Source organism: Elaeis guineensis, chromosome 2 (assembly GCF_000442705.2).
Source record: "Elaeis guineensis isolate ETL-2024a chromosome 2, EG11, whole genome shotgun sequence".
Classification (NCBI taxonomy): Eukaryota; Viridiplantae; Streptophyta; class Magnoliopsida; order Arecales; family Arecaceae; genus Elaeis; species Elaeis guineensis.
The window spans coordinates 108,150,113-108,175,251 of NC_025994.2; the positions used below are offsets into that span (position 1 = coordinate 108,150,113).

General features: G+C 38.9%; 1 protein-coding gene and 1 long non-coding RNA gene across 5 annotated transcripts; both read left to right on the top strand.

The window, feature by feature from the left end:
* The first annotated feature begins 2,905 nt into the window (after window positions 1-2,905).
* LOC109504948 (uncharacterized) lies at window positions 2,906-13,015 on the top strand. Its single transcript, XR_002163433.3, has 2 exons — window positions 2,906-4,530; window positions 4,605-13,015. It is a non-coding gene; the product is annotated as an uncharacterized lncRNA (long non-coding RNA).
* Window positions 13,016-18,530: 5,515 nt separating this feature from the next.
* LOC105047826 (uncharacterized) lies at window positions 18,531-24,925 on the top strand. 4 transcript variants are annotated; one of them, XM_010926939.3, is made up of 5 exons: window positions 18,531-18,772; window positions 19,003-19,108; window positions 23,584-23,712; window positions 24,414-24,510; window positions 24,595-24,925. In XM_010926939.3, exons 1-5 carry the CDS (start codon window positions 18,624-18,626, stop codon window positions 24,621-24,623), a joined length of 510 nt encoding a protein of 169 aa, XP_010925241.1. In that variant the 5' UTR covers window positions 18,531-18,623; the 3' UTR covers window positions 24,624-24,925. The 4 variants fall into 4 exon arrangements, with proteins under 4 accessions (XP_010925241.1, XP_010925248.1, XP_010925225.1 ...); XM_010926946.4 differs by having other exon boundaries at window positions 24,414-24,507; XM_010926923.4 differs by having other exon boundaries at window positions 18,532-18,772; window positions 24,589-24,925.
* The last annotated feature ends 214 nt before the right edge of the window (window positions 24,926-25,139 follow it).

The window sequence follows — 25,139 nt, forward strand, 5'->3', positions numbered from 1 at the left end:
GTGAGCGAAGTTGAGAAAAACAGCCGAAGTAACACACTACAAATGAATCACCATGAATGAAATAAGAGTTTTCAAATAAAATCATAATCAAATTCATTTTTTCTTTTTCTTTTTTTCTTTCTTTTTCTCACTTCCTCTTTTTCTTCTCTTCTTCATGGAATAAAGGGAAAAACTAGCATGCGTGAAGCGGCCATCGTAGCGGCTTCACACATGCCAACCCCACTACTGCAGCGCTCGTGTGGCGACTGCACCGGGCCCCTCTGTCTCGACTCTTATCTCTCCTCCACTTTTATTTTTTAAAATATTATTTTTTTCTAATTTTTAAAATATGATTTTATTATTATTTAAAAATAATATTTTAAATTATTATTAAAAATAAAATAATAATATTTTTAAAATATTTTTTGAAAAATTTTATTTTTGTCTCTTATGCCCTCCTACTTTTATTTTTTAAAATATTATTTTTTTAATTTTTTAAAATACTACTTTATTATTATTTAAAAAATAATATTTTAAATTATTATTAATAATAAAATAATATTTTTTTCTTTCTTTCTCTTTGCCCCTTCCCTTCCCTTCCTCCAGCCAACCCAACCCCCGCCCCCACTGCGTGAGGCCCTGGTCGTGGCCTCGTCAGTCGGACCCATCTCCGGTGGATCAAGATCCAGCAGTGATCGAGACCTAGTGGTGGTGAGAGGCTGACGATCCCATCCAGATTGAAAGATCCAAATAAAAAAAAAAGCAAAAGAAAGAAAGAGGGCCGATGGTTCTTCCCCGTTGTGCTCCTCCTTCCCTCTCTTTCCACATGCGATCGTCTGATACGATGCCACCTGCGATGACTGACGTCGATTTCTCTCCACCATGCCCGATCTTCCACTTCCTCCCATCAAACGAAACACAAAAAAAAAAAAAAAAGAAAGCGACCGCCGGCTCCTTCATGTCGTGCCCTCCTCTTTCAACAGCGACGGTGGAACAGAACCATCGACCGATGGAGAAGGCAAGAGAGGTGATGGGGACGGCGGTCGGTGGAGAAAATGGATGTCTAATAGGAGAGAGGGAGAGAGAGGAGAGAGAATCTCTCTCTTTTCTTTTTTTTCTTCTTTTTTTTCCGTCACAGAAGAGAGGGCCGCATCCTCTCTTCTTTCTCCTGAAACATGAATAGATGAGTCATCTTCCTCTGTTCAATGCCCCACCGAAGGCCACAGTTGGTGATCGATGGCTGACGGTAGCTGGGGCCACTGCACCACAGCCTAGGGAACCTAGACGGTGGTCGGCGGTGACCACTGGCATCGAAAAAAATCCAAAATGAAGGGGCGAAAAATAGTCTGAAATAGTGGTGGGTTTCCAGGCCAATTTTCTGACGATTCTCAACAGAATCCAACCAGCAGTGGTATGCTAAAGATGGGAGAAGACCTAGGAAAAAAAAAATAAAGAAGAGATAAGAGTCCTAGCCTTATCTCCGGTGAGGATTTGGGAAGCTATATGGGAAGGGAAGCATTTGATAGAAATCGGAGGGGACGGAGCCAGAGATGATAATGGTAGATCGGGACATGGTGGCGGCGGTGATGGAGGTGCAGAGGAGAGGGAGGGTGGAGGATTGGGGAAGAGAGGAGAGTGAGGAGGGTCATCACCATCACCGACCTCGCCTGGAGGGCTCGGGAAGGTTCCAGTGCACACCGATGAACAAAAAGAGAAAGAAAGATACGGGGGGAGCCCAGGGCTCGATAGATGGCACACACAGCAGGCTAAAATATTGATGCATGTCGTACTCTCGTGCTAGGAGAGGTCAGGACTCTCTTTTCATGTATTGTATAGATATATGAGAAATACTAGCTAGTGATAATTATGAGTATCACTTTCTGATTTACAACCTTTCTTTTGGACTGTTATTATCAACTTATTAGAAATTGGTGTATGCAAGCAAAACTCAAAAGACAAGGTTATTTGGTGGACGCTTGTGATATATGATTTCGTATATTAAAAAATTGATATGGTGGTATAATATGTAATTTTATCTATAAAATTTGATTTAGTTTATGCCATTTTTTTTTATAATTCAGTTTGATGCTGGTTTGAAAAAAAGCTTGAATTGGAAAATATAATTCAATTTCAAGTTGAATTTTTAAAAAACTAATTTAAATTGATTTAATCCGATCTGATGCAACTTGTATGTACGTTTACATGCACAAACATACACCTATTTATATCCGACCCCTTGGACCCATATGTATGTGTATATATTTTAATTTTTATAATTTTCTTATATTTTCTCTCATATATATATATATATATATATATATATATATTATATATATATAAAATAAATTTTTGTATGTTTAGTTTTAGCCCAATCTATTTAGTCTAGGCCATTGAATGTTCACCCTATATGATATAAAATTTTTTAGACTTGGTCTAGCTCATTAGCCCAATCTATTGAACATCAACTTGATAAATTGAATTGAATCTAATCAGATCAGTTTGGTTTTGGTTTTGTTTTTCAAAAATTGTTCTAAATTAGTTCAATTCCGGATTTATAACCAAACTAATCCGATCCCATCTGACTCATGCACACCGACAGGCGACGAGGTGGTGGGGTTTCTTCGGTCCCATGTGATCACCCTGGCTCGCGTAGCCGCTCATTGATCAACTACTCCCCCCTTCAAGGGGTTATGAAAAAATAAAATAAAATAAAATGCATGTGTCTGCATAGCCAATTTTGTGCGGGTCTTTTGCCGCATAGTTATTCCATGCACCACTCCGCAAGCGGTTATTCACTGACGAATGTCGATATGGATATTATCTGCATTCTTCGTGGATTGAAGTACGTGACAACCAGAGCTCCTCGTGATGGCATTGTTGGTGGGCATTCGGGCAAGACGGTGTGGAGTAATCTGACGTCTTTTCAGGGATGTTTTATTTTTTATTTTTTTTGGATATATTCGTATGAGAAATGATTTGAATAAAAAAATATAATATATGTCCGTATATTTATTTATATACGAGTGAAGTTGTGGACCGCATACGATTCTTGTTTGAAACGAAATAGGGCTGGACGAAGGAAGAATGACCGAAATGAGCATTTAGTCAAAGCAAGCAGGTTCCGATAGAAGGTTTTGTGTTCCCCCTCGTCGGAGGGGGTTTTGCCGTCTGAACCGACCTAGAGAGATCCACCTCCTCAGGGCTCCACCACTGGGGAGTCCGATTGATTGAAGCAAGTGGGTTTTTGGGCCAGGATATCACCGTCCTCTTCATCGGAGGGGGTTTTGCCGTCGGTTCTAGCCCAGAGCATTTGATCTCTTCACGGCTCCACCACTGGGGAGTCTGATGGACCAAAGAATGCTTCACCTTCCCAAGCAAAGAGGGTGGACTCTCCACCCTCTCGTTCGGTGCCTTGTCCGTACATTGCAACTGCTTCAGATTCGTCCCAATCATGGGCGCAGGTTGTTCAGGGCCATCGTCGATTCCGTTGGGAGATGCCACGACCTACGATCGATGATATATCTGCTTTGGAGGCTCGTTTCTTCAAGATGGTTGTGTTCTCAAAAGAGGAAATTCAAAACTGCTAAGAAATGGCAAGCTACACTGGTGGGAAAGTTCTTGGGGCAAGGGCTTCCTCTTAATTTTGTTCAGAAGGAGATGAAGACTCGTTGGCAGATTGAGGGCGACTTTTAGATAAACCCTTTATCTGAGAGTTTTCTTTTATTTTGCTTACCATCAGAGGAGGTCCGCTTGAGAGTGCTGAAGCTGGGCCCTTGGACGCTGGCTGGTCAATTGCTTGCATTAGAATGTTGGTGACGTACCTTTAAACCTACAAAGGATACTCTGAAATAGGTCAATGTCTGGCTTCGTCTTCCTGACTTGCCCCTTGAAATTTGGGAGAAGGAGCTGATCCTTAAGGTTGCAGCCAAAGTTGGTCCACCCAAGTTCTTAGATCCCTGGACGACCATTTCCTCTCATCTTGGGTTTGCCCATATCTGTGTGCAGGTATATCTTTCTAAACTTATCTGTCCGGGCATGAAGCTTCTTATTCGGGAAGAGATGGTTTGGAAGGAATTTGTTTATGAAGATCTCCTGGACATCTGTTACCACTGTGGATCTATTGGTACCACTGTGAGCAAGTATCCTCGGTGTAAGGATTTGGCGTATACCGATAATGCCATGGTCTACGGACCTTTGATCCGGGTGGTTCGGGTTCTTGTTGATCCTGCTGCTCCTTGTAATGGTTCCAGTTCTTCCATGTCTTCCTCTGTTGCTCCTGCAGGATCACTTCTAAGAAAGTTGCTTCTAAACCTTCTTCCAAGCCAAATAAGGAGATCTTGACTCCTCATGTAGGGGGCTCAAGATTCTCTTCTTACCTTTGGAAGAGGACCCCGCCCTCTCTGATGTAATGCTTATGGAGGTCCTTCACTCTGAGGGTGATGCTTCTACTCGTAGGTTGCTTCTACCTCTAAGGAGAAACGCAAGCGGTCCCCAACTCAGTCAGCACCTCCTGCAAGATCTTCATCCTCAGTATCCCCTCCCCAAATAAAGGTAATTGTCCGTGAAGAGGGGACGAAGGTTGAGTCTCTCTCTAACACTTCATCTGCTCTTGTTTTATATTCTAGAGGGTCTGAGAAAAAGGAGGTTTGGCGGCCAGTGGTGACCAACCCCTCTCGGCTGGATGGGTCATCCCGCTCTGCTGCCCCTCACTCTGGTTCTCAGGTGGTGGTCCATGCTTCGCCTCGACTAGACCCTATGGACCATTCGGCTTTGGTTTTTCAAGTCTTGCAGGAGTTGTCGGTTTCATCTCTTACTTCAAATTCAGATGCTCAAACTGCGTGTGTGGAGGCTGCTCGTCGGTCTGCTGACCCAGGCCAACCATCTACATATGCTCTTCAATGAAGATCATTATGTGGAATTATCGGGGCGCTGCTAAGCCCTCGTTTCGTAAGTATTCTAAACTATTATTAGCTAAGTATAGTCTAGATATATGTGTATTTGTCGAGACTAGGCTTGATCAAGCTCTTTACCTCGTCTCCGGCGATGGTTTGGTCCTTTTTGGGATGTTTATTTGGTTTCGTTGGAAGGGCTGTCTGGGGGTATGTTTGTCATCTGGAAGAAAAGTCCTAGGCAGGTCACGTTTACTCATACTGATCGATAAATTTACTTCGGCATTATCACTCCTTTTGATTCATCTTCTTGCATTTTGGGTCTGGTGTATGTGAGTACTAATGGTTTGATACACCGTTCCCTTTGGCATACTGCTTCCCATATCCTTGCTCTTGGTGTGCCAACTCTTCTTATAGGTGACTTTAATTGTATTTTGCAATCTACTGATAAAATGGGCAGCAAGCGGTTTTCTTTAAACCATGATATCCGTGAGTTTCGCAATTTTGCTTCTTTTAATGGGCTGATAGATCTTGGATTTGTGGGCCCTAAATATACTTGGTGTAACAACCAAAAGGGACTGGTAAGGGTGTGGGAACGGCTTGATAGGGCTTTTGTGTTAGAGCATTGGTTTGACATATTTCCTAACTCTGCTCTTCAACATCTTGTTCGTTTTGCTTTTGATTATTGTTCGTTTGTTTTCTCAGCTCATGTTTGCTCTTAATGACCCCACCATTCTTTCCGCTTTTTTAAATTTTGGATGTGGTATTCGTTACTTTTCTCAGCTCATGTTTGCTCTCAATGACCCCACCATTCTTTCCGCTTTTTTAAATTTTGGATGTGGTATTCTGATTTTCATCATATTGTCCGTAAGCATTGGTGTGCTGAGGTCGACCTCCCTCCTAAAAGGCTATCTTATCTCCTTCTTAAGCTGAAATGGAAGCTTATGCAATGGAGTAAATCTATAGTTCGTACTCTCTTCCAAAAAGTTGACTTATATGCTCAAATCCTGTCTCTTCAATTGTTAGAAACTCAAACGGGGTGTCTATCATATGATAATCATTTTCTTCTGCTTCAGCTTCTCCAAGAATATAATCGGGTCCTGTCCATGCAATAATGTTATTGGAAATAATGATCACGTATTCAGTGGCTTAAAGAAGGGGATACTAATTTAAAGTTCTTTCATTGCACTACCGTTCTTCATAATTGGCGTAACCATATTTCAGCTCTCAAATCAGAGTTTGGGTAGTGGATCTATGTGGAATCCGAGCTTAGATCAATGTTACAGCTATATTTTCGGTCCAGGTGCAACTTCTTGCCTCCACCTATTGACATATGGCTTCCTCAGCCTACAAATGTTTTATCTCCTGGCCAACAATAGCGTTTGGTATCCCCAATTATGGAAGAAGAGATATTTAATACATTACAATCTATGCCTCTTGATAAATTCCCTAGTCCGGATGGTTTTTCTGCTTTTTTCAAGACTTTTGACCTATTGTGGGTACCGATGTGGTTCGGGCAGTTCTTTCATTTTTTCATTCCTCGGTCATGCCACCCTCATGGAAGCACACCTTTATTGTCCTGATTCCTAAGGTATAGCAGCCATCACGACCATCCGAGTTTCGCCCTATTAGCTTATGTAATACCATCTATAAGCTAGTGGCTGCAGTTATTTTAAATTGGATGAAGCCTTTAATGCCTGACTTGATTTCTTCCAATCAAGGTGCCTTTGTTGGGGGAAGATTGATCATGGAAAATATTCTTATTGCCCAGAAAATCATGTATTCTCTTGTGAGGGCTGCACCATCTAAAGGTCTTCTGTTGCTTCAAGTGGATATGGAAAAGGCAAACGATCGAGTGCAAGGGAGCTTTCTTTTATGGGTGTTTAAGCAATTCAATTTCTTTGAACTCTTCATAAAGTGGATTGAGACTTGTGTGCTTAATCCTCTATATGCTCTTCTTATTAATGGCACTCCCATGGATTGGTTTTCTGCTACTTGTGGTCTGAGACAGGGCTGTCCATTATCTCCTTTTCTGTTCCTCTTATGCTCGGAAATGCTATCTCTTACTTTGAGGGTGGCTATTCAATCGAAACTTTTGCATCCTTATATCCCTGGACGGCATGGGCCTCAGATTTCTCATCTTTTTTTTTTTACTGACAACTGTTTATTGGTTGCTAAAGCTCCCATCCATAATGCTCTTCTCCTCAAGTTATTGCTTAATGCTTATTGCCATTATTCTGGTCAATCGGTGAATACTTCTAAATCCTTTCTTATTATCAGCCCGTCTTTGGATTCTAATATCAGGTAATCTATTGTGTCTATATTTGGTATGCATTGTAAATAAGGTGCTTGGAAATATTTGAGTATGCCTATTTCTAATTTCAGATTAACCACATCGGATTTCACCTTTCTTATGGAGAAAATTCTTGCCAAGATCCAAGCTTGGAAATGGAGGGCTCTTTCCTTTGCGGGGCGGGTCACTCTTATTCAATCTGTGTTGACCTCTATCCTTGTGTATGCTATGGCTTCTTTCCCATCTTGTTTGCTGTTCTGGACTCTCTTGAGCGGAAATTTCGTGCCTTTCTATGGGGTCACCCTTCCTCTACTTGTCGAGCTGATCTTATCTCACGGGAGACTGTTTGTTCGCCCAAGGAGGCAGGTGGCCTGGGCTTCCTTTCTATCTGGCAGTGCCAAGCTATTCTTTTGGATAAATTGGCTGCTAAGCTAATTTTACAACCTTTTTCTCTATGGGGCCAGTTGGTCTATTCTAAGTACAAGTTCCATTGATCCTGGATCTCCTATCGTCGTTCGGCTAATTGTTCTCAAATTTGAAAAAAAATCTCGGCTATTGGACAGTGCATCCAATATCAATACATGTGGCTCATTGGAAACGGACAAAGTATAAATGTCTGGAAGGATTCGTGGATATCCTCCATACCATTATTTTGATGGTTTTCTTTTATGAATGTTAATATTAATTTGAAAGATTTTTGTGTTGCTGATTTTATTTTACCTAAGAATATATGGAATACTTCACCTTTAGCCTCTCTATTTAACACGGATATGTTAAGCGCCGTACTTACGATTTCTTTTGCGCACACTAAATGGCCAGATCAGTTGGGCTGGGCTAACACTCGATCTCTTACTGTTTCTACTCATGACCTTGCTGGTGTTTTAGCTCCCCTTAATTCCCTCTCTTTCAACTTTCATGCCAAGTGGATCTAGGAATTATCTGTACCTAAACATGTTAAATGTTTTTATTGGAAACTCTTTTGGCAACGCTTACCCACTAAGGAGTATTTGCTTTTTAGAAATCTCCTGCCTTCTGGGCTTTTTGTATGTGATCTTTGTGGATCTGCTGTGGAGGATTGTCAATATGTGATTATCACTTGTTATTTTGCTCAAGCTTGCTGGCGCCTTATTAGTTACCAATTTAGCTGCCCTATCCCATCTTCTTTATTGAATTTGCTGGCTTTTTTAGCTCATCCCAGGATAGGATCGAGAGGGAAGGCTATTGTTCCTTTCATGGCATCTCTTCTTTGGTATGCCAGGAATCAGCAGATCTTTCAAGGCCACTTTATTCCTCTCGCCCATCTCCTCCAGCAGTGTGTCTGTTTCCACAAAGTTCAATTTTTCTCCTCTACTTCTTTTCCTCCTGGTGAGCCCACTCAGTCAAGGACCTGGGGTAATTCTCAGCTGTGTTTGCAGCTCTGCTGAGTGAATTTTATTTCATGGACACCCCCTCCCCTTGGAGTGCTCACTATTAGCTTTGATAGAGCAGTCACTGCAGAGCGAGCCGCTGGAGGCTTTATAATTCGAAACGGTGAGGGCGCTATGTTGGCGATAGGAGGAAAGCTTCTTCCTGCTGTTGCTGTGCCTTTTGCTGAACTTATTGGAGTTTGGTTGGGACTTAAATACGTCTTTACCCATCTCTATTCTTAGTGTGTTTGGATTCAGGGAGACTCCTTTGTTGTTATCACATGGCTGAAAAATCTCCAGAGTAATAGGATGAGTCTCTCGCCTTGGATGCAGGATATTAAAATTTGGCTTGCCTCTCTCCAATATCTTAAAATATCTCATATTTTTCGGGAAGGCAATAAAGCCACGGATTGGGCTGCCACGACTGCTTTTCTGGGGATTTTTCTTTTACTTCTGATATATTGTATTTATATCCTACTCTGGTCCATATTTTACGTGCTGATGCTTATCCAGTTGCATTTCCTCGACATGGCTTATAGATATTGGCTGCATTATCCTCTATTATCCGGTGGATCTGGATGGCCGTGGGTGGTTAGTAGTTTAACTTCATTTCAGTCATCTGGCCTGATGCATTGCCCCTATTATCAGATATTTCTGATGGACATTTTTGAGTTGCATAGACACTTCACCATGTTTATTTGGCTTCTGATCTTACTGTCCCACATGATTACATTTATTATGCATGCGGGCATCTCTGTCGTTTTTTTTTAGATGATGTTTGCACTGATGGGTATTCGCCCCTCCCAAATGATGATATTCAAGTGTCTATTTCTGATGGGAGTTGGCTCTTTTTTAAATTTATTACTCTCTCTCCTTTTGCTGGCCATCTTATTAATGCCGCTTTTATGGCGCGTATGGCTCTTTGGTTATATTTGCTGCAAAAGGAGATTTTATGGTTGGGTTTTACTTACTATATCACTCTGTGCCAGTGGTCTTATTTTAGCCCTAACAAAGTTTCAATTACTGATGAGTTTTGTGATCTAATTACCTCCCAAATGATTATATTCAATTGGTTCGATTCTAATGGGAGTTGGCCTAGATTGCCTATTGGTTTACTTTTCTTGCTGACGGGGATTCGGTGGTCGGCTTACTCTTTTCTCGTTGCATTATGCTGCTGGCATCACTTAATCCCAAATGATGACTTATGGTATGTTGTTTCTAATGGATTTCTGAGCATATTATTGGTTTTGGGTACATACGAGACTTTTGTTCAAAATTATGTTTTGGCGCTCTACAGACAATTTCATTTGAAGTATAGGTGCTGCATCATTTATAGCATATCTTACTCTGACATATCTTATAGTATTTCAGCCTCTGTTGCTTTTTCTGTTTTATGGATTCAGGGCGAGGTGCTTGTTTCTGCGGTTCTCCATTTTCTTACATGTCATTTAGCTTGTTCTATTAGTCATTGGATTATTTGGTATTTTGTTAATTGTTGGTTCTCCAGATATCAGCCTATTATTTGGATGGATAACGGATGGCATTTGCTGCATATTCAATTTCTCTGTTCGGATTTTTTTATTCGGTTACTGTGTGCTGCTGTTGATCTCTTGTCCTAGATGATGTATCATTCCATAATGATTTTGATGGGTTTGTGTGCATATTATCTGCTTTTAGTACATTGGAGACTCTTGTTCTGGTGTTGGTTTTGATTTTCTATGGTACATCTCTTCGACTGTACAAAGGCTGCATCAGTTATAGCTGCTACTACTTTATGAAGACTCCCAGCATTTTGGCTTGTTAGTTATTTGCTATTTTAGGACCCTGGGCAAGGTTTAGTTCTTTTGTTTATCCATTTTGTGCTCTGTATCTTGGGTTGTTATATGTCTTTTGGTTTCAGGATATATTACTGTTTTTGAGTACTTTATCAGGTTTATAAGTTCTGTTATTCCTGTATCATGGATTAGCACCTGTGAAATAAAGATGTTGTTTTTCTTTAAAAAAAAAATGAAATAGGCCTGGACCAGCTATATATTTCGGTCGGTTCCGAATCAGAAGCGACCCAGACTTCTTTCTTTCATCCCCCCCCCCCCCCCACCCCGTGTGGGAGAAGACCCTGCCCACTTCGTAGCCCAATTTAAAGCTTCTTCCCAAGCGCCAAAACTTTCCCGACCAACCTTTCTCGCTCTGGCTCTTGCGCTCCCTGAGCTCTTCATCCGTTTGCGATCCATCTCTCTATAAACTCCTAGCTCCTGACGGAACGATTCGAATGCCGTAAATTATCTAATTTTCTTTGAAGTTGCTGTAAGGATGCATTTTTCGCCCACGTGATCGCCCCCAGCCCGTCTTCTTGGATGTAATCCCGTTCATAGAACGATTATGAGGATTTCTTGGATGTTAGCGGAATGTCCTATCCCACCACATGGGATGGTATCCCATCCCGGTGCCCCGTGGGACATCCCGCTGGGACATGAATTATTGCTTCTTGGCAATACCAAAATTTTTCTATTAAATATAACTACTAAGTGCTGCCCAACCACCAATAATGTCACTGGAACTTGATCAGACCTTAGGACTCCTGTCCATTTGTTATAGAAACCAGAAAAATTACAATATGTCACTGTTTCTCCATGAACAAATTAATCTTTTCACCCTATCTATATGGACACCAATTTGTCATCCCATCTGGTCCCCTTTTGTCCTTGATGTCCTTTTGATCTGCCAAGTTGTTAACCTGTGGCACATGTGCTTGGTTGCTCCTAATGCCTTCGATTACTAATTTCCATCATGATATTGTGCATGATCGTCTTGCTAATTTCTGTCAATACTTAGCTCACCAATTTAATTGATGGCAAGGTTTTGCATCTTGGTATGGGGAAAAGTGTGATTAATGGGATAATGACAAAGTGGCTTATGTTTAGTTCGAGGTTTCAAATGAGAGAGATGGGAAAGTGGCCTTCCCATGGGAATAAGCTTCCCACCTCCTTATGGGAGGAACCCACGCAGGACATGGGAAACACACTTTATCACATGCTGGAAATGGGGTAAAGTCCTTTTTTTCCCAAAAATGCCCATATCTTTTCTCCTTGTAGTCAGTTTATTAATGGCACAAATGATATTTTACATAATCAAACATAAATCATTCTAAAAAGTGCGCTTCCTATGCCACTAAATATAAGGGCACAAAAGATATTTTACATAACCCGGCCTACAACCCATGTAGATTAGGGGATGCTGCGATACAGGTACCTTTGGAGTTGACCATGGGCTAATAGTAGTGCTTGTGTTCAGATTTGGATCCTTAGTCCAATGAGGATACAGGGCTTAAATGAGGGAATGTGAGAGAGCCTTTGTAGGCAAGTGTTTAGTCCAACATTGATTTTTCATTGGATAGGTCTTGGGTATACATACAAGACTGAGGAATCTAAATAACATCTTTTGGCTAGCTTTTTGGGTTGAGATCCTAGATTGTTATAATATGTTTGGTTGTTGACATATTTGAAAATAAGAGCCATGGAGAAATGCTCCTTAGTGGTAACTATATTTATACCAGAAATCAAACCCATCCTGAGTTTCAAATCTTCTTGCTCGATTTCTGGCTGTCAGATGGAAATTCATGGTAATGTTTAGCCTTGAAGTGGAAGCGACTAGAATCTTTCTCCATATGCATATAGTTTTGCCACTTCAAATGCAAGTTCCAATAACCTAAAAATAGTGGATGTGTTTCATGTGAGACACTTGTGTTCTATGATGAATTGCATTATTCTGTCATAATCCTTGATTTCTGAGAATTAGTTGAAAGCTCAGGTGCTTGATGCCATGCTGCATGTGTGTCACTTATTGCACCATGGTGACTGAACTTCTCTGATGGATGGCCAATTTTGGCAAGAGAGGGGAAAAGCTCAGGTGCTTGATCCCATGCAGGATGTGTGTCACTTTTTGCACCATGATGACTGTACTCTGATGGTTAATTTGGCAAGAGATGGGAGAGGGAGGGGGGATATATCAGATTAAGCTGTTCTTTACCGCTAATTGAAAATGACTTGTCTTGCATTCTTTACCACTTGTATTGCTGTTATCATGATTCAAGGGGGCTTGATTTCACTGGCTGCAGTAGTAATCCAGCTCAGTCAATGGCACAACTGTCTTAAGAGGTATGCTCTAGAGAATAATTCTTCATGCAGTACTTTTTTCCATGACAAATGAAGCTGGTTCTTCCGTTAATTTATACTTTATTAAATCTTTGTCTAGATTAGGTGCAATATTTTGTGCACAGTGCAATAAGGCATTTCCCATCCTAGAAGAGCAATATCCCTGCATTTGCTCTGGGATGTCGGAAGAGATTTTTTGGTCTGTTAATATTTTATTATTTTTCACTTTTGATGGCTTGGATTTGCACAAGTTTACACATTTTTTGGACAGAGACATTCTTCTAAATTTTTAACTCTAACTGGTTTGGTGTGATTATTTGCTTTCTGTGTTGCTCTGCCCCATTGGTGTACATGCCGATAATCATTCTCATGAATTCGATATATCAAAGGGACAAGTAAGTGGGTGACTAGGATTAAGGACAGTGGCGATAAATCTTTCAACTTGGACTGAAAGCCCTGCTGAATGTTCTCTTGGCAATTGAATTCAGGAACAAATGAAGTAACAACATTAAATAATTAGTTCGTTAAATTGCATTTGTTTTCCATTTAACTGATTGCAGCAAGAACATGTTCAACCATTATAAAAGGAATTTAACACAAATATCTGTTTTAAAGCTTTGATTTCATTGCCAAACAACTTAAAATGTCAGGTTTTATTTCATGAGGTTGATTTCTAAAATCCATACAAGTCGACAATACTTAAAGATATTGATCTGATTATCTTCAGTGAGGATAGGAAATTCATGATAAATGCTTGTGTTTTATTCCTTAGAGCTCCCTGTTCTTCACTATCATAATGGTTCAACAGAAACACAACTTGGTTCGTAAGTTTAAAAATTTTCATGCCAGAGGAGAAAACAAAAGAAAGTAAAAGTACATTCTAAATATTTCTCTTTTTTCTGCTCTACATGAATATCACAATTTTGTCCTATTTGTGAGCATAAATTTGCAACAATAATCATTTGTTTTTTGTTATCGCTGCTGTTGTAGGCTTTAATGTTGCAGTTTGTGCTTTATGTCCTTTGTGTAGCAATCAAAAAAATGCTCTAAGGATTTGTTCAGCTCTTGAAGATCCATAGTTGAAAGATGAATGAAATTTAGGATGAAGGATGAGTCCCTAAGCAAAAGATTTTTACCCAAAAATTCATTGTGAGACTGCAGTTTATGTATAGATTGTGACAATTGTGAGTTTAATTGTCACCCTTGTTCCTTCATGACAATATCTCTCTTTTTTTTTTTTTTTTTTGAGGAACAATGAGGAAGTTCCTCCGAAATATATATTAGATAAGAAAAATATTTACATAATTAGGCGAGGATCAATAGCGGTGTGGATCCTCAAGGTCGAGTATGAAGGAAAAAAGGGAAGAGGGAGGGGGGGGGGGGGGGGGGGGGGTGGTCGGCGCAATGGGTTGAAGGTGCCTGTGCTAAGGAAAGGATTACAAAAATGCATGAGTAGTCCTATCTCTGTGCTGTGCGGATGTTGCTGTTGCTTTTGCTTTCAATCAGTCAATTGTTTTTTGAGTTGGGCTTTCGGTCATTCTTCTTGGTCATCCTTCATGACAATATCTCATTGCCCGTTTATTATGGATAAATTGGCTAATATGTTGATAATATGTACTCAACGAGGTTTACGCATGCAATGTCCAGTCTTTTCCAGATAGCAACATAATCTGCTTGGTCCTCCCAACATATAAAAGATTTAGGAGGGTGTACACTCAAAAAAACCTTTTTTTTCTCTCTTTCAATACAAAAGAATATCACATGTCGTTTCATATGTGGTATGGATATGTTTTGCAAGTATGCAATATATTAAATAATGCGTATGAAGGTCTTTCATGAATGAGAAATCACCAACTAGACTAAGAAGGAAATATTCTGATGTATCAATGGGGGCATTCACTTATTTCGCCATTTCGGCCATGCATTTTACAGCAAGTAGCTTGTTAATGATTCAAGGAGATAATATGTTGCAGACCTTATTTTATGGAGTTGGTAATGACTTAATGTTGACCAATGAATGCGAGCAGTAATCACTCCTGAAATGTTTCTTGCCTTTCTGCAAATCAAACAGCGTAAAATAAAATGATGTTGGATGGGCAGGGGTCATGAGTATCTTTATTTTCCTATCTTTCCTGCAATCTAGTATTTAGAGATGGTTGCCAGAGGAAAGCGCCCTCGATTAAATGAGGAAATTTATCCCTAAAACTAACCATGAGAGATCTAAAATAATTTGTTGGTTTTAATTTTGCATCTCCAACCATTGCATTTGATGCTAAAGTCGAAATTAATTAGCCATGTACGGCAAGTGTAAACAGGCGAACAACATGAATGGGTCCTAGCAGTCTGAGAAATTTGATGCCTTCTGATCATAATTACAGATGTTTAATATTTAATTTTAAAATACAAACTTGGAACATGTTGTGGTCTAATCTTAAAAGAAATCATGAGAAATGAGGGGCCATGAGAGGGGGAACAACTCAACTGATTTGCTTTGCCGAACAAGATAAATCTTTCCGGTTACTTCTCTCTGCTAGCCCATTCCTACGGGCGTGCGATGAGCGTGTAAGATTGGTAACTCGATTGTGTTCTGCTAAACTAAGGTACAACACTCAAAACGCGGGTTGACTCGATTGGACGATACACGAGTTGGATCCACACTCCGTCTATAGCCATCTCAGGTTAGTAGTTGGAGATGCGTGGCCCCATTTGACGATAACTAAATTGTTCAGGGGCAATGATGCAACTAGCAAGGTAAACAAGGTGGTAACCGGTGCAGTCGGGCTTGGGTTTGTAGCGTCCTCACCTGAATTTGTCTAGAAATTTTCTACGTTTTTTTTTCTGAAAAAATAGTAAAATCAGATAATGCTCATTCTATGTTTTCATAACATGCATTATTCATCTAAATTATTGCTCTGGAAGCAAAACATTCATCCAGGGCGGCAAAATGCTGATGAGGATGATCGGATCTGGATGAACAGCATCTTGGTGGCATGGAGGCAATGGGCTCGGAAACAAGCCTGGAACCCTTCGAGAAACACACCTTAACCAGGTCTTGCACAAACAATTTTGCTGGTTCAGCTTCCAGCTGCTTGTATCAAAATTATATGCATTCTGGTATGACATTATCACGTCCCAAATTCGGAACATAATATGGTCATGCTACCGAGGGATGGAGCCCACGATAACACGAAGCCAATCCATCATAATCATCTAAAATCCATCAAATAAAAAGATTCAATTCTATTATTCATCAAATAATCGAACCAATATTAGTTTAGAACATCTAAATCCAAAAGCAAGTACCAACCCGAATCTCAACATTCATAAATAACTACAAATCCATAATTATAAAATAAATTAAACTTCTGCTGCCAAATTTTCAAGCTTGCTATGCAGATCTTCAAGTTTGGATTCTTTTTGCCGATCTTAACTTTATTTCTCTGTTCAAACAAAAAGAAAACAAAAAGAATATGAGCTACACTAGCCCAGTAAGTAGAAATTGCGCTTCCTTATCGGATCAAACATAAGTTTTTCATGATAATGCAATATTTAGAAAATAACAGGTAATACAAAATAAAGCATTTCATAGAGTATATAACAAAACAAGTTATAAACTCATCATGCATACATAAATCATATATATTTCACAATCATGAATCGTAAATCATTTTCATCATGTATTCATGTCATGTTTCAAAACATTGCTCACAGATATTCGTGCTAAGATCACTATTATACCTGTGACAGAGCCATGTTTCTTAATCGACAGAGTTCTTAATTCATGTGCCAACTTTATACCCGCTGGCAGGGCCATGTTTCGTGTGGATGCTTGCTCCGGATGTCGTCCTTCCTGAAGGGATTCATTCATAGCCATCTGAGAGTCTTTTTGAAATCATTTTATCTTTTTCTTAAAACATATATATACATAGATGGAAAACAATAAAATTTCATGCTTCATAATCATGCAACTTTTTATAAGACATATTCATGAAATCAATGCTCATAATAAAACATGCTTTTTCATATCACATATGCCGATCCTTGTTATATAAAAAATTATAATTTCATCAATAGCAATTCTTTGCATAAAAACATGATCATTTAAAAATAAATAAGGAGCATAAGATCTACTTACCTTGTTCATTTTAGATCTTCAGACTTTGTTAGAAGAATCAGCTAATCTTATTTAAAATATCAAATCATTATCAATTTCTATTCCATGAATATAATAAGATTAAATCATAAGGAAAGAGGACTGTTGACCGGATGTGTCGGACCATCCAGATACCAGGGTAATTCAGGATCTCTGATCTGAGGATCAGATTCAAGTGACTTGATCAAGAAATTGTGAAGCACATATTAGATCAAGATCAATCAATAGAGTTCATTAATAATGAATTTGAAAGATACTTGATATGATCAAATGAGGTTGACATACAGTACGGATATCAAAGCAACTTTGGATCATCTTGTTCGAGTCAACATGAGCCCCTAAAAGATGAAGGCATGACTTGATACAGGATTCATAGACCTTCTTAGAGAGAGAAAGTCAATCATGAGAGAGAAAGTGGAGAGAGAATCTTCGTATCGTTCAAAAGTGGCAATCATGATTGAGATCATCAGAGATTATATCAGAGTGACTTAATATAGATTAACCATGATCGATGTTATCAATTTCGAATAAGGATCAGATCGGGATCCGATCTACTGCACGAATTTTGGAGCAATCTCAGATTATCATATTTTCATCTCAAGTTTATCCTAGGGTCTGTGATACAATCAGAGAGAGAGAATGACCCTAGAGAGATAAAATCCATAAAAAGAGATAAAATATCTAGAGAGAGAAAATAAAAAAAAATTTAGAGAGAAAAAATGGAGAGAGAAGGTAGAGAGAGGAAGTCCAATTCTAGAGAGAGAAAGACTTAAGAGAGAGATGAGAGAAACTTTCTCTCATGTGTATTTATTATTATTATTATTATATATATATATATATATGTATTTCTTTTCTTTTTTTTTTCTTTTTCTTTTCTTTTCCTTTTATTATTATTATTATATATATATATATATTTCTTTTCTTTTCGTTTTCTTTTTTTTTTTCCTTTTATTATTATTATATATATATATATTTTTTCTTTCTTTTCTTTTATTTTTTTATTTTTTTTATTTTTTTTTATTTTTTTTTTTCGTTTTCTTTTTTCCCGTGGCCTTCTTTGGCCGAAACAGGGGACCTAGAGGTCCTCTTGCCTTTGACCGGCCGATCACGATCGTACCCCATCCGACGGTGGCCAGCGGCAAGGGGCGACCCTCCCGAGCTTGGAGAGGCCAGAGGCGGCGGTCGGTGGTGACCGTCGGTGCCTTAAAAATCAGGAAAAGAGAGAGGCCGAACAGAGTTGTCTTCTCCGATGAAATCCGACAACTTTCTGTCACCGGCAGTCGTGCCCACAGGCACAGAAAAGAAGGGAGAAGAGAGGAAGAGAAAGAAGGTCTTACCTCAGCCTCCGATGACCCCACTGGCGAGAAATCGCAGCGAGCACGAGTCTAGGGGCCGCGGCTTCAATTGAAAAAATCGGAGAGGAACTCCGGCGATCGTCGGTGATTGATATATCCTCTCTTAAAGGAGAAGAGGGGGGTTTTTATAGGGCTCATCTTAGGGTCTTTTAATGGCCTTAGGACTCTGATTTTGATCAAGATCGGGGAAGGAGAAGACTCCGATCGGGAGTCGTCTTTTTTTTTTTTTTTTGATGGGTTCAATGGGCTTTAGGCCCAACGGGCCGGGTTATCACAGACATGACATGATATATAGGGTTGCAAGTGACGGTACTCATTTCTTCTCTGACGCTGGTTCTTCTTCGCACGAGCCTCATTCTCTTCGTTTCCCGTTACCGGTCACGCAGAGGCGGGAGATATGGGAAGTGGGATAAATGTGAAGGGCGTGGTCTCCGCCAAGAGCTGTTGCCATCCTCATCGATGCTTCTTCCAGCGTCGGCCCTCTCCGCCACCTCCTCCTCTCCTCTTCTTTCTCCCCGCTTCCAAATTCCAGGCCCCGATCCCCAGGTCTGTTTCTTTCTCCTTTATGTTTCGCTCTCTTCTTTCTCTGCTTTCCTTGCTTCCTTCCTTCTTGCTAATTTTCTGGGGTAATTGTTCGTTCTTTTAGAAGAATAGGCGTTTCGTCTTTCTCCTGTCATAATTCTCCGTCGAGTTCTTCGATTTACCGGAAACTTTGACAAATTCCACTGCTTTTCGTTTCTCTGGCACTAAATGTCGTAGAAAGGCTTCGATTTCAGCTTGCGGATGTCTAACTCGCAAAGAGCAATCAGACATGTCATCTGTTTGAGTGGAACAAACTCTGCAGACAATTATGCGCCGGACGATAGCACATCTTCATCTAAGGTTGTTTTTCTTTACCAACCCATCCTTTCTTCCAGAATTGGTCGATAGTGTTTTCTTTTCGGATTGTAAATTGTTCTATTCTTTCTTAATTTCTTTTTCTTTAAAAAGAAGTGTTGCCTGTAACGAACCTTATGAAGCACCAGCACTTTAGCTTGCGTTGAGTGAGATGTGAGAAAGTATGCCTCTCTTCCTGCTCTGTTTCCTTATGTTTGTGGCTTTTTTCCGTCAACATTCAAAAAGGACCCATTAGTGCTTAAATTTAAGCAAAGGGGTGGAGGGTTCTAACGAATCCATCTCTCTCAACTACTTGTAATCAAGGGCCATGGCCCAGGATTGCCTGGCAGGAGAGGTATGGACACCATAAAAAAATTACTCGTTGGCAAAAAATCTAGAATGTGTGATATATAGATCAGAATTATTGACAATATGAATTGATGTTGTAACCGACTCAAGCAGTGGATATGACTGCTTTGCTCTTTCAGAGAAAAAGAGAGGTTTTTTCCCCAAGTCTCTCATCTAATGTTAGCCAAGAATTAAACCAGCCTATTGGGTAGAACTAAAACCAGCTTATAGGAATTTGTAGACTTGATGTTTAAGATATGTAGTATTCCAGTATTAATGAATTTTGAGCATACTTCAAACTTTTGAAGTCCTCCTTTATTGAAGAGCGATCGATCTGCTAAGGATTTTTTATGCAATAAGCCTTCTCGTGCTGCATCATGTCTACAGGCTAAGCTGCTTTATCCCTTTGTCTGGCTTAAACTTCCTTCTCGGAATGGAACTGTTTGCTACTTGCGATAAGATTCTGGCTCAAGATAGTATTCTTTAATAATCAGGAGTGAAGAGATTTTCTGGAACTTACTTTTCTTGTAATTTTAGTTATAGGTTGGATTTAGAGGTTTTCTTCCATTATCATTATTAATAAGCTTCAAAGATGTATTATTGAGATTTCCATAGGGAATTAGGAATAGGAAGTCGCATGTCGTTTTCATTTTCCTTTCTTGTTCCTATTATAGAGCTTCTTTGTGTAAGGGTTGTCAATCTTGTTTTACATTTATGGAAGCATTTGCTTGTACACCTGAAGCTGTAAGGAACCCAATAGGCTATGCTTCAATGTAATTCATCTTTCTAGTTCTTTTATCTGAATTCAGCTTTCATTTAAAATTCCACCAACTGTGCTTTTCATGTTTTGCTATCCTAAACCTTTTTGAACTCCAAAGATATGTCCCATCCTTTCCTACATTTGGTAGTGGGTCTTTTTGTCTTATTTGTATTGCATCAAGGTAAGATCGAGGTTTGATAATTAGGCTTTGAACCCTGTTAATTGTTTGAAAAGATTCTTTTGAGTGCCAAATAATTATTCTTTCCATTGGCCTGAGGCTGAACACATTCCTAATTGATGATCATCACCTGAGCAGAGATGTATGCCTTACTATGTGCAATTTATATGCCCTGAAAGCAGTTTTGAATAGACATAGACTTGAGAATTATCCAACATATGTCTAAGGTTGCATTTGGTGCATCACCAGGCAATCTTAGAAGGTAATATGGATTGCCTTCAGGATAGATTGCCATCATTAAATTGTCAGTAATGTTGATTACTGTGTTTGGTATACAGATAATGTTGTAGTAAAATTGCTGAAAATTTTGATTAACATATTTGATATGACAATCAGATTACCGGTAATGTGAAATTAAATTTTTAAAATAATCCTAATAATTTTGTCATGGTGCTCTTCTTTTTTCCTGATGAGAAATAACGGGAGTGATGTGTGTGTGGTGGTGGCACGAAGAAGCGGCGGGCGAGGGGTGTGGGGGAACCATAGGCACTGGGGGGGCGGGCACATGTGGAGCCATGGGGGTGGTTGGAACGGGCGTGGAGGAGCTAGGGGGTGGTGAGGAACAAGGGCGGGAGAGTCGCGGACAGGCAAAGGGAGATGTCGGAGGCTCAGGTCGGAGGCACACGCGGAGGGGGGTGGTAGGGGAGGGGGGAGGGTTGGGCAATGGATTTTGTGTGATTTTTTTGAGAGATAATTTTGTCCAAAATTTTTATTGCAATATTGCCGAAGAAGTGATAATCTGGATAACCATCCCTCCTCAAGGCAATCTAGATTGCCTCTCATGAGGCAATCTGGATTGCTATCCAAAAAAGCATACCAAAGGCAATCTGGATTGCCACCCAAAAAAGCATATCAAATGCATTAATTCAGATTACCATATTAAATTGCTAGCAATCTGGATAGATTGCCAACTACCAAATGCAACCTAAGTGTCTGAGTTCAGGAACAAAATGCAGAGACATGTAGGAAGATATGTTCTTTTGATTGAATTATATATTTTCAATTTTCAAGAGTTTATATATTAGAAGATATTATTTCTTATGGTATTTTGATAACATTTTCCTAATCCTAATTACCATACATATTAGCTTAAGAATTCAACAAACAGGGAATATCCTAAAGCTATTTCAATACTTTTATCTTTAACTAAACTCTAAATGTAATAAAGCCCACTTCTGGTGCCATTTTGGTGGTTTGATATCATTGCTAGAAAAGCCACCTTTCCTGGATCTCTAAAAGATGCGATCCGAGAATTTTATAAATATCTAAGTTGAAAATGCATATCTAACTCATGGATATGTCTTCCTGTGTGGATTCTTCAAGGTGAACTATAGAGTCTAGGTATCATGGCTTGAAAGTTTAAAATGGTGTGTAACTTTACACCTTGTTTTACTTTGCTTATAACCTATGGACATCTTGTTTGTAACACTTTGGAATTCAGTTGGCAATAGCCATCTTCATAGTGATCTTTTGAGAAGTGAGGTGTTACTTTTCCTAAGAAAATGCCCTTTCACCTTTTACAAGCTAAAAATTATTTTGTATTCTTTGGAATCAAGTTGTTGAAGAGGCGAACAGGGTGATATACTCTCTGTTGAGAGGGACATGTAGTGTGCCAGTTAAAGCCTATGTAATCATGAGAATGAAATGGCATCTGATAACGAAATCTCTAGTTTTAAGAGAAAAAAAACTGTTAAAGAATATTAGTGATTTTAAAAGAGAAAAAAATTGTGAAATAGATCAGTAGAAAATGGTGAAGAACTAGAAGAAAGATATTGAAAATACAGTCATAATATCACAAGCCTTACATAATTATCAGGACATATTATTATGTGAGATTTTGAAGGCTATCATGCCAGCTTGTTATGGACATGTTGACATTTTGTCGCATATGCTGATAACTTAATTGGAGATGAACACAAATAGCATGTTAGCTGCTCAAATTATAATTCTATGTCAGATAAACTTGCTGTGGAGAAAGAAAATTGTCTGTAGAACAACTTGGGAATTTTCAAGGTGTTTAGGACATTCTGCATATACAGTCTGAGACTACAAATAGTAGAAATTACTTTTTGAAGATGGATGAATGTGTTCAGACCTGTGTGCTGGAAACTCTTTCTTGACTTTTACTCTGACATTTTTATACACATAACATTTTGTTAGCAGCCCATGTATTTTCCGCTATTGGATTGTTGCATAAATTGGATGAATAATAGAATGATCAAATATCTGTATGTAATGATTACGATTAAACACATTGATACCAATAAAAAAAAAAATGGTGTTCCTGACATTTGAAGGAATTGTAGAGGTACTAGTGGATTTTGTTGCATAATGCTTGAATTTAATGTCACATGTAGTTGGAAATGATCTGGATTCATGAAGACTGTGATGTTGATAAGACTATTTAGTTATAACAAGCTTAACAGTTTTTATTTAATCTCCTCGAGTTTCCAATAGAAGGCATGAGATTTCATGAAAATGTTAGAGTTGCATATAAAATCAGAGTCCCAGACTTCTGCTTCCTGACCTCAAGTCATTTGAACTTGGCTGTCTGTTGGTCTCCAGATTATGTTCAGTCGTTCTGAGGCAAGATGCTAAGTCTATGAACCTAAAAGGAAAAATAGTGAAAACAGTATCCAGTAGAAAGAGACCAGATAAACTCATAATATTAGAGGGAAGTTTAGAATTTGAAACTGGTAGTTTTCCAGCAGGCTTGTCCAGTGGGAAGATGGATGATGAGCATATGTTTTGACTGCTAAAAACCTCTTTGCTGACTGTGGTAATAATATTCAAGAATGGAACTACAGTTTTGGCCAAGCTATTTGTTCTCCATACCATAAGATTACATCAAGTTAGTTAAAATTTGGATGGTTGAACACTCTTGTCCAAAAGTGAAATGGTTAATAGTATTATAATTGATGGTTCGGCTCAGGATCATTGTGTAGATGTTGTATAGATGAATGTAATACACTTGCAAATTGTCCACTATGAGCTGTCATAACCTTGTATGAAAGTTGCTTCACAGTGCAGTTCTTATTTGCCAAAATTAAATTCAGATTTCTTTAATTTATTCCAATGGTCTCTTTTCGTTGTTGCTATAAATGACGCAATCTATTTGATTTTGTCGTTATAAAGGAAGCAGCTTTTGATATAGCACTTCCCAGGAGAAGTTTGATGGTGCAGTTCACATGTGATGCCTGTGGTGAAAGAACTCGGCGTCTTATCAACAGATTAGCCTATGAGCGTGGGACTGTTTTCGTACAGGTGCATTTTGTATTCAAGTCTTCCTCTAGTCTATGTATTTTTGTTTGCCAAAGCCTAATTACTGGTGTTTAGAATGGTAATATTGGTTTGTTTTCTCACTTGAGTTTTTCCATATTAAAATTATATGTATGACTAAAAAAGTGAGCATTTAAATTTTAGCTTATGATAAGCAAACTGTAAAATCCCACTAAAAACAGCTGAATAACTTTTCTTCAAGCAGCAATTTTATACTCATATTTGAATTAGGTTGGCCAATGGCTTAGTATGTTGTTGAAATTTCACTTAAAGAATGGTAAGTTTGTTTTGGTATTTCCTGCCTTTTATCTAATGTTATCTTCTTTCAGGAGTTTCCTCAGTGTAACTGATAGAAAAAGAAACATGTCTGGTAGTTAATAGTACGAAAATTGATCTCTATCAAATGGATGGTATTTTTTTGGTATTCCCTGCCTTCTATCTAATGTTATCTTCTTTTAGTTCTTTTAGGAGTTTCCTAAGTGTAACTGATAGAAAAAGAAACATGTCTAGTAGTTAATAGTACGAAAATTCATAGTAGTTAATAGTATGAAAATTCATCTTTATCATATGGATGGTGTTATTGTTTGTTGGTGTAAGGTGCCACTGCATCACAATGGCATTTTTGTCCTGAGGGGGATATTACAAGAAATATCTCCTTCTGTTCGCTAACAGCACAATCTAAACAGTGTGCAGGGTGTCTTGTGTATCACAAATTTGTTGACAACCTTGGTCTTGTGGTTGAGTATGATCTTCGGGAGGAGCTACATGGAGATTCTGATGGTAGTAAGTTAGATACAGCCTTGACAAGATATTATCTGACTATTTACATGATGCTTACATAGTAAATCTGAAAATACTCAGTTGCAGAGGCTGGGACTTCTAATTCCGAAAGCTGAAATATGTCATGGATATCTAGTGCCTGCCCAATCTACCGTTCCTAGAAGCTTCATGGTCCAAAACTCAGCATGGGCAAGGGCTAGGCAACAGAAGGGAAGCCATCTCCTTGACCTAAAAAAAAATCAAGTCAGTCTTTTGTTCTGCTCTTCAAACCCTACAGCTTTTCAACTTAACACAAATCAAGGTCAGTCAATGATGCTTTTCTTATGGTAAAGGTTATCAATATGAACAATAATTTGTCACCACTTATGATGGTTATGGAGGCAAATATTTTCATCTTCATCCATTTTAATTCACAAAATTTATGACTTCATTGCACATAAAGATAAATCTTGAAGATTGATTGGATTTCATGCTACAATAATTGTAATCAACCGTCAAGGCTCAACTAATCTGAAAGCTCAATTAATTAAAAAGAGAAGGCAATACACCTTAAATCAAGCTGCAGTAGCCAGTGGACATTTCGAATGGTGATGTGTGGGGAAGAAAAGAGAATGCAAGTCATGAGTGAGTTT